The 15,349-nt window shown below is 41.4% G+C and overlaps 1 protein-coding gene and 1 pseudogene across 2 annotated transcripts; both read left to right on the top strand.

The window, feature by feature from the left end:
- Positions 1–3,948: 3,948 nt before the first annotated feature.
- Positions 3,949–13,148, top strand: LOC146974188 (dispanin subfamily A member 2b pseudogene; annotated as a pseudogene). The gene is made up of 3 exons (XR_015037652.1): positions 3,949–3,967; positions 12,649–12,866; positions 12,957–13,148. The product of XR_015037652.1 is annotated as a dispanin subfamily A member 2b pseudogene (transcript).
- Positions 7,199–7,798, top strand: LOC146974189 (dispanin subfamily A member 2b-like). The gene is made up of 2 exons (XM_085797278.1): positions 7,199–7,419; positions 7,511–7,798. Exons 1-2 carry the CDS (start codon positions 7,204–7,206, stop codon positions 7,694–7,696), a joined length of 402 nt encoding a protein of 133 aa, XP_085653404.1. The 5' UTR covers positions 7,199–7,203; the 3' UTR covers positions 7,697–7,798.
- Positions 13,149–15,349: the final 2,201 nt, after the last annotated feature.

Here is a 15,349-nt window from a genome sequence, read left to right as displayed (position 1 = left end):
GGAGACCACAAAAAACATTTATCTTCCGATATCGTCATCCTGTACCGCTTTCACCTCTTTGAAGTAAGGGTTGGGGTTACAGCTGGTTGGTTACCTATCATGTTGTGCAGCACACTTTTCCCTATCTCAAGAACTTACCCCTCAAAATTGATGTAAATTGATTGACTCTTTCATTGTAACTTCGTAGATTCACTAGTTCCTTTTTCATATAGACTGTATTTTAGAGCTATCACATGTATTTTATAGGTTTTGTGGTGGATTGTTGGCTGTTGTGCATCCTTTTATGAATATTATAATGAGCATGAGCATGCAGAAAGCGTAACCACTGTTACAATACAGTATGTCAAGAGGATCCAACTAAACAAATATGTGCAAACCAAAAATCTCGCTTCTGTGTGGTCAACATCACCACTTGGCCTGTGCAGTCAGAGTCATATTAAGTATAACTGGAGACTGGGGGACAAACAGCAACAACATGCATGCTCATTAACCACCACCACATTATCATTTGTCAAAAATACATTTCCTCTCTCTAGAACTTCCTCCTTCACCCTTGACACAAGTGAGAGAGCACACCCTGACTAAAAGGATGTGACTTTTTTTTCTCATCTTTAGCTCATATTAGTGTTTAATGAAAATAGTCTGTGACCATTTTTTCTTTCATAGCTTATTGTTTCATGTTTGTATTATTAGATAATAATTAGGCTACTGATTAACTTATCTTTTGTAGATGCACTAATAGTCTACTTGCCAGCCCATAGGGCCCCATTGTGAACCCGGAAATGTTGAGTACCCCAAAGTTTTATGTTAGAAATATATTGTATGCGTACCCAGTATTCAGAAACTGCCGGATGCTAACTTATATATATTGGGCAATTAGCATAACAGACATAATTAGCATACATTAGCATAATTGCCTATATGGGCAATATTTCAACAAAATTGACTTGGCTGATCTGGGCAATATTGGAGTGGTTTTAGGGGTTATTGATGATGCTGAATCCATTTCTGACATTTTCAAAATTCAAAATGGCTGTCTAAACCGGAAGTGACCAGATTTTAACCGCCAGTGGGAACGATTTTGATGGATTTCAAAATTTTAGACAGCCATTTAGACAGCCATTTTGGATTTTGAAAATGTCAGAAATTGATTCAGCATCATCAATAACCCCTAAAACCACTCAAATATCGCCCAGATCAGCCAAGTCAATTTTGTTGAAATATTGCCCATAGGCAATTATGCTAATGTAGCCTATGCTAATTATGCTAATTGCCCAATATATATAAGTTAGCATCTGGCAGTTTCTGAATACTGGGGACCCATACTATCTATTTCTAACATAAAACTTTGGGGTACTCAACATTTCCGGGTACTCATTGTTGGCAATAATGATAATGACAGTAAATGACCCTGTCAGTTGCTGCCATCTAGTGTCTGTCTACCTGCATTACTACGGTCCAATGTGGAAACGGGTGACGTCATGGCAGCTGTTGTCTTGACGACCATTACTGTTAGATTCTCCCTTGGCTTTTATTTTTTATTTTTCCCCCGTGTGTCATATCAGTGATTTTGGAAATCAAACTGACTTAATTATGATTATACTAGCTAACAGATAAAAACACAGTAGAAGTCTATAGTGTTTCGCCAACATTAGTGGGACCTACAGTATAAAGCTGTCTCTATTATATTTAATATGAGGACGAAAAAATGGGTCGTCTTTTAAATTGGTGTAATAATTAATTTCCATTATATTTTTTATAGGCTACCACGACGGGTGACTGGAGGGTTTAAAAGGCTGAAAAACTGGAAAAACAACATCCTTACTTTTCTTTTACTGGAAAAGTAATTAAGCTAACAGTTTACTGGAGCTAGCAATTAATTGGCTTTGTAAGTTAGAAAATGCTGCACCTTCTCCACATGATCCCCTAACCTTAATGAAGAATGAAAAATAAAAAAAATATTAAAATCAGCGATATGAACCTGCCTTAAATACTGCAGCAGCAGGTTGTGGTGTTGATTGTCCAAGATGAGAATCAGCTGTGCAAAGAGACAGCTAGATGGGAGCAGCAGCAGGAGCTACACGCTTAGCTACCACTAGGACATGATGCACACAGTAAATAATACTACTGTATTCACGCCAGCCGTCTTTCGTTTTTTTCGTAGTCAAGCCAAAGATACAAGCCAGCAGCTCCAACATTTAGGTGGTGCGCCCCTATAGACTTTATGGCAAACGCACAGAAGCAAGTGGGAAAGCCAGCGCTAACTTACAAGAGCGTGCGGGAACTTCCGGTTTTCAAAATAAGTGTTATTTTATTTTGTAAAATGTGAGAACATAAGGGCAAGTAAAAATGCAATAAAGCAGGTGCGCATCATACAGCAAGCCTCTCTAGCCTCAACTCTACTGTCCAGTGTTGACTTTGAGCCAATAGATAACATGACCTGGCAGTTATTGAGCTACAATGCTAATATTTAGTTTTCATTATGAAAGGCATTAAAAATTCATTAAAAAAAAATACATTAGATGTGTTCAAATGCAATAAAAAAAGAGGTGTGTGTCATAGAGCAAGCTTAGCCCTACCATCCTGTGTTGATTTTGAGCCGATATTGAATATTGTTATTGAGCTCTATGCTCATGTTTATGACAGGTATTAAAAATTCATTTAAAAAAATAATAAATGTGTTCAAATGCAATTAATTAAAAGCGGTGTGTGTCATAGAGCAAACTTACTGTCCTACACTGATTTTGAGTCAGTCACATGACCTAGGTTATTGAGCTATATAATGCTCATATGACAGGTAGCCTATTAAAAATTTTATAAAAACTATTAATGTGTTCAAATGCAATAAAAAGAGATGTGTAATAGAGCAAGCTTAGCTCTACCATACTGTGTTGATTTTGAGCACCTAGGAGTTACTGAGTTATAATGATCATATTTACATTATAACAAGTATTAAAAATTCATTAAAAAAAATTAAATGTGTTCAAATGCAGTAAAAAGAGGTGTGTCAAGAACAATCTTAGCTATACCAGTGTTGATTCCTTAGTACCTACATATTATTTTTTATATGTTTACATTTGTTGTGAAAATCCATTTAGTGAATTATGTTAATTTATTTGACCGCATCATTTCCCCTTTTAGGCCCATCCATTACCTTGGCGAGGGGTGTAGTAGGCCTATTATTTTCATGAAATTGAAATTTTCAAAATATTTTAACTACACTTACCTTTACAGTAGTCTTCTTTTTTTTTTTTTTTACTCTTATGTGCATTACATTTTTATTTTCCTATTCAGGAGCTTTGTAACAAAATAATTACTGCTAACAATAACACGTCTCTGTCCTATCAAGTGCCTTCATCTCAGACCCACCCCCCCCTCCCTGAGCCCTTACCTGGGAAAACTAAATTTCCTGCTTTGCCAGTTCTTCTGTATGATGACAGTCTAGTAGTTCTCTGAAACCACACCCCCTTCTGATAAAGTTGTGGAAAATTTCACTGCTGAAATAAGTGTCGATCAGATCATTTTCTTCCTCTGCTTCTTCAGACTCACAGGTAACCTACACACACTCGAACAATACACACATGTGCACTGTTCAGCCTCTGGTTTTTGTGTTTTAGGACGGTTCAGTTAATGAGTCAGTGAGTTTGTCAATGGAAAGAAGCGTTGTTGTCCTGGCTCTCATGCATCTCATTCTCTGGCTATGCTCTTATTGTGTAACCAGTAACTCAACTGAGTAGAAGTGAAAGTATGCTATAGGGCAAGATAATATTTTCCTTTTTCTTTTCTTGTCATGTTTTTTTTTAATGTTCTTATGTTCTTTTAATGTCACTTTCTTTTTCTTTTTTTTCTTTTTTTTACTGTGAAGCGCTGCGATTATTGTATGAAATGTGAAATACAAAGTTATTAGTGGAAAATTTGAAATCATTGCCTCAGATCATTCTCTTCCTCTGCTTCTTCAGACTCACAGGTAACCTACACACACACACACACACTCAAACAATACACACTGTTCATGGATCTGGTCCTTCATGATGGAGGATTGGGGCCAGTTTGGAGAGAGATTTGGTCTGATAAACCTAGATGGGGGCATAAATACGCTCCATATTCCTGTTTGGTTTCTTTCTCTGCTCTTCTTGTATAACCAGTAACTCAACTAAGTAGAAGTGAAAGTAGCCTACGCTAGGGCTTTTTTCTTTTCTTGTCATGTTTTTTTATTTATTTATTGTGAAGCACTTTGAGCTGCAATTATTGTATGAAATGTATTATGAAGGATGAAAAAAACAGCAATATGAGTGAGTGTGTTTCTCCAGCACTGGGACAACATTTTCAATCTCTGAAATGTTTGTTATTACATAAGATAATGTACAGCTGATGAGCTACAGAGGAGACAACTGAAAACACGAAGCAGCTCTTTCTTTATGCGTTAAACATACATGAAACTACAAAATACATCACTCTAAATGTTGTTGCCATTAGAAAAAAAACCTCCTGACTCTTATCAATCAGTCTGGTCTTATTCTTCTGTGGTTTTCGGTTGGTGTTGGTTTGGTTTCCTGTAAGTACTGTAACTGTTGGAGTCATATAATAATATTTGTGTTCAACTATAACGTAGAGCAGGAAAGACACATAGCTGTGGAAGTAAACAGTTTTCACACCATGTGTCAACATGTCAACATGCCAGGAACAGTATCTTATCATGAATGAAATCTTACCTGCTCAGGTTTCGGACTGAACCATGCTTCTTTCACCTATGCATAGGTGAGCATAGCCTTGTCTAAATAAATGAGGGGAAAGGGAAAAGACTGTACAGTAACATAATAACATCCAAAACATATAAAAGTTGAACAGCTAAGCTCAAATTTGATCTCAGCAGTCACTGAATTGAAGGTTCTTAATGTGAACCAACATCGGAGCATTGGCCCCCGGTAGAGTTTCCCAGGGCAAATTGGTTCTCGGGCATGAGCCAGACTAAGAGCAATTCACAAACCCTGAATGATTGGACCATGTGTGAGAAGTGGAGTTTGTCAGGTTGAAAAAACAGGAAAACTGACATGCGTGTTCGTTTATTCCAAGAGAGGACAAACAACGATGTGCTAGTTAACTATTTATTAAAATTGGACGAATCAGATACAAAAAAAATCTCCTGTTCAAGCAATCACAGTCTGCAAGCAGTTAGCTTCAATCGCCATCCCAAGAGAGCGAGAACTCTCTGATCTGGCTAAAGACAAAAGCGTTACATTGATATTTAATATTTCGCACTATGTGAGTGTAAATAATAGCCTAGAAATCTAGACGCACCCTAGCGGCAGCAAATATATTTGCTCCGTAGGTGGGTCTAGAAACGAGCCATAGGAACTTTTTGAGTCTCGAACACCGTTTGTGTTCACCAATCACAGTGCTCTATCTGTTAAGAGAGTCGTTGGGCGGGTTTAACGCGATGATGACATACATTTTAATTGGCTTTTCAGGCTAACGTCATCCTGCTCTTTGCTCTGATTGGTTGTAGCGCTACCCTATTGGTGCAGAGGCAGTTTGAAAGACAACCTTCACCCCCCCCCCAGGTTGGTCCCATCTTCCCAGCACACGAACACGAACAAAAACACTTCCTACACTGTCGTCATTTTTGTCCCATGTCTCTGAGAGCCCAAGGCCGTAATACAGATCATTCAAAACTCTTCTGCACAGTGCTTCATTCAGCAGGGCTCAGATACCTCTCAAGCTCACCTCCCTTCGGCCTTGGAGATGTTTTGCTTTTGTGACAGTTGAGGATCCTGTCATATGCCTCCAATTGATCATGTGCCCTGGCTACTTGGCCAAGGGGATGTCCCTTTGGGTGACTGGCAAGCGCGCATGACTCTTACTCGGGAGGTGTGGGTTCAATCCCTGCCCGGGCCCTCTTCACCTTGCCACACTTTCACTGTGGCTCTGTGTGCTCACAACGTGCCTCTAAATGAGCAAACAGGTTACTGGTATTTACTGCATTATGAATTAAGCTCAACACAAATCTATAGGGTCTGCTTACCAGGTCCAGTTTTCTTTAAGCTCAATGGGTTAGTCAAAAATATAAGACACAATAGGTTAGTTAAAAAAATGAGACTAAACTTTACTGCTACTCAAAGTGAAAGCATAAACAGGTACAAAAATGTGTCCTGGCACTTCTCTCTCCATGTGTTAACCGCTTCGTACCACGGGGTTAATGCTTGACTCCCTCACATTCTTCAACAGGACACAACAGCTCAAATACAATTCAGAACAATTTATATAAAGACAAAAGTTTCACATCACTCAGGATTAACTTGCTGTGTCCAGACAGGGAAACTTTTTCTAAAAAAAAAAGGGTCCTATGTTCCCCGCTTTTCCTCAAAAGGACACGGGGAACATGCAATTTTTGTACCCATACCTGGAAGCGGAGTTGTGAGTGACTTGGCATATTTTTGCCTATTTTTGAGTGAGAAGTTGAGTTGTGACTTTGAATGAGAAGTGTAATCGTCCCATTGGTTGGGTTTAGGCAATGAAAAAAGGAGTTGGTTAAGTTTAGTAAAAAAGACCAGGTATAGGCCAGACAGGCCAGATAAGTAGAGAGAGTCCATCGACCGGTAACAGCGGGGACAGTATGTATTGCGACCGGGTAACAAAAAAAATCGGGAAACATTGGTAGCCTCGTAAACCAGCCGCTCCCAGAAATGCATTTCATTTCATTTCTCGGGAGAGTCTGGCCTCATTCCCCCTGTAAGCGTTTGGGGTGGGCGGGAGCTGGGCGGGAGTAGTAGTGTTGACAGACAACCCCATTCAGCCAATCAGCAAGTTGGTGTAGTGACGGGGCTTTGCACCAGTCGATCCCTGATTGGCCAACATGCTGTGTCAATCACAGCGGCGAAGCTGATTGGCTCGGCCTTCTGAGGGTTTCAGGCCAAACGCTTACAACGGGGATGAGGCCAGACTCTCCCTCAGAAATGAAATGAATTGCATTTTCGGAAGCAGCTGGTTTACGAGGCTAGAACATTGGACCCTTTTTCAAAAAGAGGGCCCTATATTCCCTGATCGGGGAACATAGGACCTGGGGAACATATACGCTCCCAAAAGGGCCATTAGTAGACTGAACGTTTAATGAGGCCACTTCATCAGGTCATGCAGCCCTTTAGAAACCATATAGTTCAGCAGTGACATCACTAACTGGCTCCGCCTCTCTATCCAGCTGAGCCGATGGATCCTCCTCCAAGTTACACAGAGGCTTTTCCACTGAAGGAGGAGGATGAAGCCCTCCCCACACAGCCCCCAGGACCTCCAATGGTTCCCTACATCACCGTCAACATGCCCAGGGAGCGCCCGCCAAGAGACCACATCATCTGGTCCCTGCTCAGCTTCTTGATCTTCCCCCCCTGTTGCCTCGGCCTCGCTGCGGTCATCTACTCCTTCAAGGTGAGTGACTCTTTAAAACGCAGGCTAAAACCTTCACCTCACCCTCACCCTCCACTGAATCCATCTCTATACATGTCCCATCTCCCTCCAGGCCAGAGACAGTAAGATGTTGGGAGACTATCGCAGTGCCCATGGCTACGGCACTACCGCCCGTAATATCAACATGGCCCTCATCGTCCTGTTCTTCATCCTGGTCGGTGTGACCATTTTTCTGGCCTTCTACAATCCTTACTGGGCACGAATCATGGGCAGTGCTGTCTCAAGTAAATGGATCTGAGTGGTCATGGTCCAGGATCTGCTTTATGCTCATGGCACCATCTATAACCTTTTTGCACCTTTTTACACCTTTTTACCTACACACAAATATGTACTGTAATTGGCTGAGAAGTTTCTTCTGTAAGTCTGTGATTCAGAGTCTGAGCAGACGGTTTCTGTACTGTTCATTTTCTGGTTTGACCACTAGAGTGTGAATCCAGTGTTGAGTTGGTCCCCACAGATTCCCATTTTAAAATGTACTTTACAGCACAAATAAACAAGTTTATGAATAAATTTGTTGTTGCCTGTTTTTGGTCTCTAATGACTGAACTCACCTACACTTTTATTAATAAGTAAAGGTATAAAGGACTGAGGGCGGGGTGTTTGTGACTTTGAGCAAGAAGAAAATATGTCTTTATGTATTTTAGCTGGATAAACAAATAGATATGTTTGAATGTTAGTTGTTTGACAGTTTCTTTACACTTTGTAAGCTTCATGTAGAAAGTAAAAACAATGAAATCAGGGCCAATGAGAAACTCGTGCAACCTGTAATATTTACAAATTTTACAAATCGTATAAAATATTCACCAGGCAGCATTAGTTACAGACTGATGATGAACCTCATTAATCTAATCAGTCACCACGGTTCACTATGACACCTGTCACTTTTTGTGATGTCACAGATGAACACTTCACTGCTGTCTTGTGTCTCTTTTAGGGCTGTTTTCGACTAAGGATTTTCATAGTCGAATCTGATTCGTCAGATTTTGCCATAGTCGACTGATCGTCGAACCTTTTTTTTTTTTTTTTTTTAGATAGCAGCAAATTTGCGACTTTTTCCGTTTCAAACAAAAGAGCTAAAACACCCCAAAAATATGGTAGGTGTAAAACAAATACCTTTATTTATTTTCCACACTTTGGATGATTTTTAGTAGCCATTGTGAGCCAGGGTATGCGTTTATGTTACGTTGCCCTGGACAACGCTCCTTTTGCTCGGACTGTGAGTCATCCCTCATCCCTCAACGTGGTGAAGGATAGCGGTGGTCGTGGACACAGAGAAACCGGGTAAAACATGTGGTATCAAAACAAACGGAGGTCAGAAGGACTCGACAATCCGTACATTACGTTAATCAATCCTGTAACACACAGTGTGACCGCGGCACCGGCAGAGAGACGGACAGGCTGCAGAGGGACGAGATCACAGCTGTGACTCCCGACACTGATGGTGCGTTCATGACAACTCGGAAGTCGGAAAAAAACAAGTTCCTCTTCTGAAAAACTCTGACATGTCAAACTTTAGGATGTGTTAGGGACTAATTCATCTGTCTAACCATCAGAACTATTGACACTTGAAACGGTAAACACAGCTGATCCATCGAAAAAAAAAAAAATCACCGCTGGAGTTAATTTATTTTCCGTGACTGAAAGCAGGTTCTTGAATGTAACTCGGTCAAAGTCAGATGTTTTGCTGTTCTGTCAGGTCATGCATGATAAATGTTGACAAAGTTAGACTGTCAGACTGTCTGTTCCTTGATTTTAAACTTTGGCGGCTCTGCCCCTCGTCTTTTTGCCACTCCGTGAGTGTTCTGCAGTGACTTCTTTGACGGTCCTACTGCTCACCTCCGCTCATTTGAAAAAAAAAAAAAAAAACCTCCGCTCATTTAATTGTGCAACTGCAGTGGGTGATTTATTAATACGTAGTAAGAAGCTAAGACTACCGTTTAAACGCACACATAATTTTGAACTCTTTATTAACAGAAAGTAGGCAGATTTTGTATCAAAAATAGTCTTTTTATAACGAAAAAAGACATTCTATGTAACAATTTATGCTCAGCAGCCGTGGGCACCCCCATATAGTCAGAATGGTAGGGTCTTGGTTAGATTCGACTACGAGGTTCATAGTCGAATCAGACCCCTCCGAATCGAATCGTCGAATCGTCGACTTTTGGAGGTCAGCCCTAGTCTCTTTGTTTCCACCTAGTGGCTCAAAGACTCAATAACTCGTCTCTCTCTCTCCCTTCGTCTTCCTCCACAGGCTCCTGTTGTTTGTGCTCGTCAAAAGGTCAAAGTTACTCTGCTGCTCATTGGTTGTCATGGGATAATTGGAAGTGGTATAGATGGCATGGATGCTAAGTATGAGTAAAGAGCTTTTGTAAAGGGATTAAAGTGGAAATGCAGTGCAGTCAATCATATTAATATCATTAACTAAATGTTTACTTGACTGTAAAATGTTGTTAAACTTCTTTTTTCTTTTCTATATGTTTACATTTCTTGTAAAAATCCATTTAGTGAATTATATTATTTTCATTGACCACATGGTTTCCCCTTTTAGGCCCATCCTTTACCTTTTTTCATAAAATTTTATTTTTCGAAATATTGTATCTACACCTACCTTTAGTGTTCTTTGTTTTTTACTCTTATGTGCATTATATTTTTATTTTCCTATTCAGGAGCTTTATAACAAAAGAATAACTGCTACATTTGGACGTGAACAAACAGTTAAAGGAATCTATAAAGTCTATAAAGTCATCACATTATTTACTTCGTCTCAGACTCCTTCTTCTGTATGTTCTGACCTCTTTTATATACAGTCTATGGTTCTGACAGTCTAGTGGTTCTCTGAAGCCACGCCCCCATCTGATAAAGCTAAGGAAAATATCACTGCTGAAATAATTGCCTCAGATCATTTTCTTCCTCCGCTTCTTCAGACTCACAGGTAACCTACACACACACACACTCAAACAATACAAACATGTGCACTGTTCAGCCTCAGGTGTTTGTGGTTTTTTCCATATACATTCCTGTTTTATTTCTTTCTCTGCTCTTATTGTGTAACCAGCAACTTTAACTGAGTAGAAGTGAAAGTATAGGGAGACCGGGAATGGTTGTAACAGTATCACTTCCACCAATACCCACTCACTACGTGACATTGCATGTGAATTTGCATGGCTGTGTCAATAAGTGAGTAGGTTTTACAGCCGAAAAACATTTTTTGGACCAAGTCTAAATTTTGACTATCAATAGCGTTGAAGTTTGAATTAGGTAACTTGAGATAAGATGAAAGAGCGGGTTCTTAGGGGAAATATTAGTCATTTCGTCAATGTATGTTTCAACCATGCTCGTACAGCTAGTCAAACAATGGCGGAAAGGGGTGGGGATAGTTGTAAAACCTTTTATCTTTGTTGTTTTATTAAGTGTCATTAAGTGTCAACATCTTTCCCGGAATTATACATGGACTATGAGCTGCTGCTGACTTCCTGCTGAAGGTTTCCGTTCATACATGTAGGCCTACACCATTCACTGGTATTATCAGTATAATGTTAGGAACCACACCACTGTCACTGTTCTTCATTTATTCATCAGTGATGAGATATTTTTGATCATACTGAACCACAGAAAGATGCTTTAGTGTTTGAAGATTAGCAACGAACTTATATAGATGCATGTTTTTTTGGTTTGGTCTCAGCTTTTAGTTTTTAATCTTACTATTACAATTTACCCCAGGTTGTGTAGCAACCTACCCTGGTTGGTAGTGGGGTAGGTTGTAACAGTATCAAGCCTGGTCAGATGCGAACATGAACTGATGAAGCTTCTTGGATGAGAGGTGAAACGTCTTCCTAGACAAATAACCAAGTCCAGTTGCTATCGATCTATGACCTGGACAAATGAGAATATTCACAGGCAGTATCATTCCTTGCATTTGACATCAAATAGTGAATTCTGTGATATAGATTGAGAAGTTTAAGGCACTGCTAGCCTATTTGTATAGAACAAATGAGGTAACTCTGTGTCATAATGTGACTCCACCAAGAACACTCTGTAAGCTATGGGAGCTGTTACAACCATCCCTGGTCTCCTAAAAGGTAAATTAAGTAGGCTAGTAAAGGGTAAGATAATATTTTCTTTCGTTTATTGTTGTTTTATGTTTTTCCTTTTCTTATCATGTTTTTTTTAATGTTCTTAACTTATTTCAGCATTTCCACTACCATGCAACCGTACTGGTCCCATGGTACCCGTTACCATTTTTGTAACCCTTCTGGTTGGGGTACCTAGCACGCAGGACCGGTTCCCTTGGGGAGGAGCCAAAGCACTGCGAGCTGGTGATTGGTCGAGCATATGGCGTCATCGCGCAGCGCGACAGATATCTTAAGCGCAACAACACAACTGCTAGCCTGACAAGCCAGACTATATCATTAAAATGTATAGTCTGGCGACGACCGGTAGACCTCGGCTCAATCCAGGGGGCGGGATGAAGGCTGTCTTTCAAACTGCCTCTGCACCAATAGGGTAGCGCTACGACTAATCAGAGCAAAGAGCAGGATGACGTTAGCCTGACAAACCAATTAAAATGTATGTCGTCATTGCGTTAAACCCGCCCAACGACTCTCTAAACAGATAGAGCGCTGTGATTGGTGAACACAAACGGTGTTCGAGACTCAAAAAGTTCCTATGGCTCGTTTTCACACCTACCTACGGAGCAAATATATTTGCGGCCGCTAGGGTGCGTCTAGATTTCAGACTACACAACCGCGCCATTTTTAAAAAACGTCTGCTAGCAACGGAGTCTTGAGTGCTGAGGAGGTGCAGGCTCTGCTCTCTGTTGTTGGTGAGGAGGCTGTGCAGCGGGAGCTCGATGGCGCTGTGCGGAATAAGAAGGTTTTCCAGCTGAAATGCAAATGGCTGACAATGGGTTCAACCGGACCGCGAGCCAGTGACGCTACGTAAGTCGACGTAGTGACGCTTCGACACGCACTCCGCCTACCCCTGAAGGTCCCCTTCGTACAATGGAAACGCAAAGCTGACCATATCCGACCCGAACCGTACCCGTACCGATCCGTACTGTGCCGTACCGTATGGACAGCGGAAACGAGGTTTTAGTGTGTTGTGTTTAGCAGACTGAGCCTTTAATGAGGACACACCATTCATAAGGTCCCACAGTTCAACAGTGACATCACTGACTGACTCTCTATCCAGCTGAGCCAATGGATCCTCCAAGTTACACAGAGGCTTTTCCACTGAACGGGGGTGAAGCGCTGCCCACACAGCCCCCAGGACCTCCAATGGTTCCCTACACCACCGTCAACATGTCCAGGGAGCGCCCCCCAAGAGACCACATCATCTGGTCCCTGCTCAACTTCTGGTACTTCCCCACCTGTTGCCTCGGCCTCGCTGCGGTCATCTACTCCTTCAAGGTGAGTCACTCATGAAAACACAGAGTTTGTTACCCTCTCTATACATGTCCCATCTCTTCAGACTGACTCACTGAACTCTGTTTCCTCCAGGCCAGAGACAGTAAGATGAGGGGAGACTTTCGCAGCGCTGTTCTCCACGGCACTACTGCCCGTAATATCAACATCACCGCCCTCGTCGTGTTCCTCACCCTGGTCGGTGTGACCATTTATAAGATCTCCAACAATACTTACTGGGGAGAAACAATGTCTGGTACTGGTACTGTCTGGACGAAATGGATCTGAGTGGTCATGGTCCAGGATCTGCTTGTTGTTCATGGCACCATTTATAACTTTTTGCAACTTTTTAGCGTCTGAGCAGACGGTTTCTGTCCTGTTCATTTTCTGGTTTGACCTCAAGAGTGTGAATCCAGTGTTGCGTTGGTCGCCGCAGGTTCCCATTTTAAAATATCCTACTTTACAGCACAAATAAATACGTTTATAAATAAACACATTGCCACTGTTTTTGGTCTCTAATGACTAATAATTCACCTGTTGACACTTTTATTAACAAGTAAAGGTATGAAGGACTGAGAGTGGGGCGTTTGTGACTGCCTTCAAGCAAGATGTGCTAACTGACAAGAAAATATGCAAGCCATATTTATTTAATCATCGTGCACTTGAAGGGATATTTCAGTTTTTTTTAAAGTGGGGTTGTATGAGATACAAATGTCCACTAAGTAGCCTATAATATCTGCAGTAGAAAGGTCTCTGCTGCACCAAGATGAGGGCAGTACACTGTTGTGAATGGAGGACGATTAACGTATTTCGGCGCCTACGAGAGGTCTCGTCTCAAAATAATTCTTCAGTTCAAGAGCACGATATTGAGTGAAAACTTAACAATGTGTGGGTGAAAAAAATCACCATGCTCAGGTTCTTGAAGTCAATGTCTCTTTATTCAAGTCGTGCACAGAATCTCCCACAACAGAGTCATGAGAGAGGAGCTCCCCGAACAGAGAAAATCATCAGTAGCCTATTTAAGCACAATAGAGAGTCCTACTCATAAGATCATACTGCCATAATCCCTAGCAGTAGGTTCGTTACTGTACCCTTAAAGGAGAATTCCGGTCATTTTTGACCCCTAAATCGTCCTGATGGTCACCCAGTGTTGGGGGGAGCAAAAAACGCGACTAAAATTGATGCAGGCAAACCGGAGTTACACCATGGCTAGATGGCGCTAGCACTAGCGACAACGCTAAAGTATGGCAGCAATTCTTTCAACCACAACAAACACTCAAAAAACAATCAAATATCTATGGTACATGACTCAAATCCTTATGACACACCACTGAACTCATAAACTGTACAGTATCCGGTATAAACAGTAAACTTTGTGTTTTTGCATGTAGTCACTCACCTCAGACAGCCGAACTCTGTAACGTCCTGGAAAGACATTACTAAGTGATCGCAGAGCGCCTTCTCCCCGCCACAGAAACAAACACTTTTTCCTTGTTGTGATGATTTCTTTACAAAAATAAACGGTTGAGCAGTGCAGTGGTAGGCTAATGTCCAAAATATCTCTGACCGTTTATTTTTGTAAAGAAATCATCACAACAAGGAAAATGTGTTTGTTTCTGTGGCTGGGAGAGCAGGCACTCTGCAATCGGATAGTAATGTCTTTCCCAGGATGTTCCAGAGTTCGGCTGTCTGAGGTGAGTGACTACATGCAAAAACACAAAGTTTACTGTTTATACCGGTTTATACTGTACAGTTAATGAGTCCAGTGGTGTGTCATAAGGATTCGAGTCATGTACCATAGATATTTGATTGTGTTTTGAGTGTTTGTTTTGGTTGAAAAAATTGCCCCCATACTTTAGCGTTGCCACTATCGCTAGCGCCGTCTAGCCATGGTGTAACTCCGGTTTGCCTGCATCAATTTTAGTCGTGTTTCCTCCCAACACTGGGTGACCATCAGGACAACGATTTAGGGGTAAAAAATGACCGGAATTCTCCTTTAATTGTCGGTGCAAGCTGCTGAACCGCGTCATAGCCAATTACCATAAAGTTAATGGAGACTCAGTCTGGTTACACTCTGGAGGCTTTGGACGCGCAGCTGACAGGAGTTGACGTTTTGGTCGCCGGGCTCTCATTGAAAATGAATGACTTCCGGCGTTTTTGAAGCTTTGGAAGTTTAACACTTCTCTGTGTAAGTCTGAGTCACATTTTTCATTAAAGTCGTCAAAGTCCAGTTCTGTTTTAATGTCTAATGGTTGGTCATTGTCGTTGCATATGTGTGTGTGTATGTATGCTTGCGTGGACATCATCTCAGTCAGTCATGCTGGTGCCTCCCCCCGTTTTTCTCTCGACGCCAGAAATCTTCACATCTGGCTCTCCTACCACCTCCACGGGGTCCTCGCCCCTCGCCAGCTGCCACGCCCACGTCCAGCCCCTGGAGGTGGAGCTTGGCTGTTCTGTTCATCATGAGGAATAAAAGTTGTTGCAACCGT

This window comes from Trachurus japonicus, chromosome 14 (assembly GCF_045865225.1).
Source record: "Trachurus japonicus isolate A0001 chromosome 14, Traja_1.0".
NCBI classification, from domain to species: Eukaryota; Metazoa; Chordata; class Actinopteri; order Carangiformes; family Carangidae; genus Trachurus; species Trachurus japonicus.
The sequence above is the reverse complement of the archived record's forward strand: the minus strand, read 5'-3'. Positions and strand labels throughout refer to the sequence as shown.

Bases quoted from the DNA above. Each gene is read 5' to 3' on its own strand.
- LOC146974189 (XM_085797278.1), top strand. From the start codon at position 7,204: ATGGATCCTCCTCCAAGTTACACAGAGGCTTTTCCACTGAAGGAGGAG. The intron at 7,420-7,510 runs GTGAGTGACTCT...ATCTCCCTCCAG, and splicing joins CGGTCATCTACTCCTTCAAG to GCCAGAGACAGTAAGATGTT.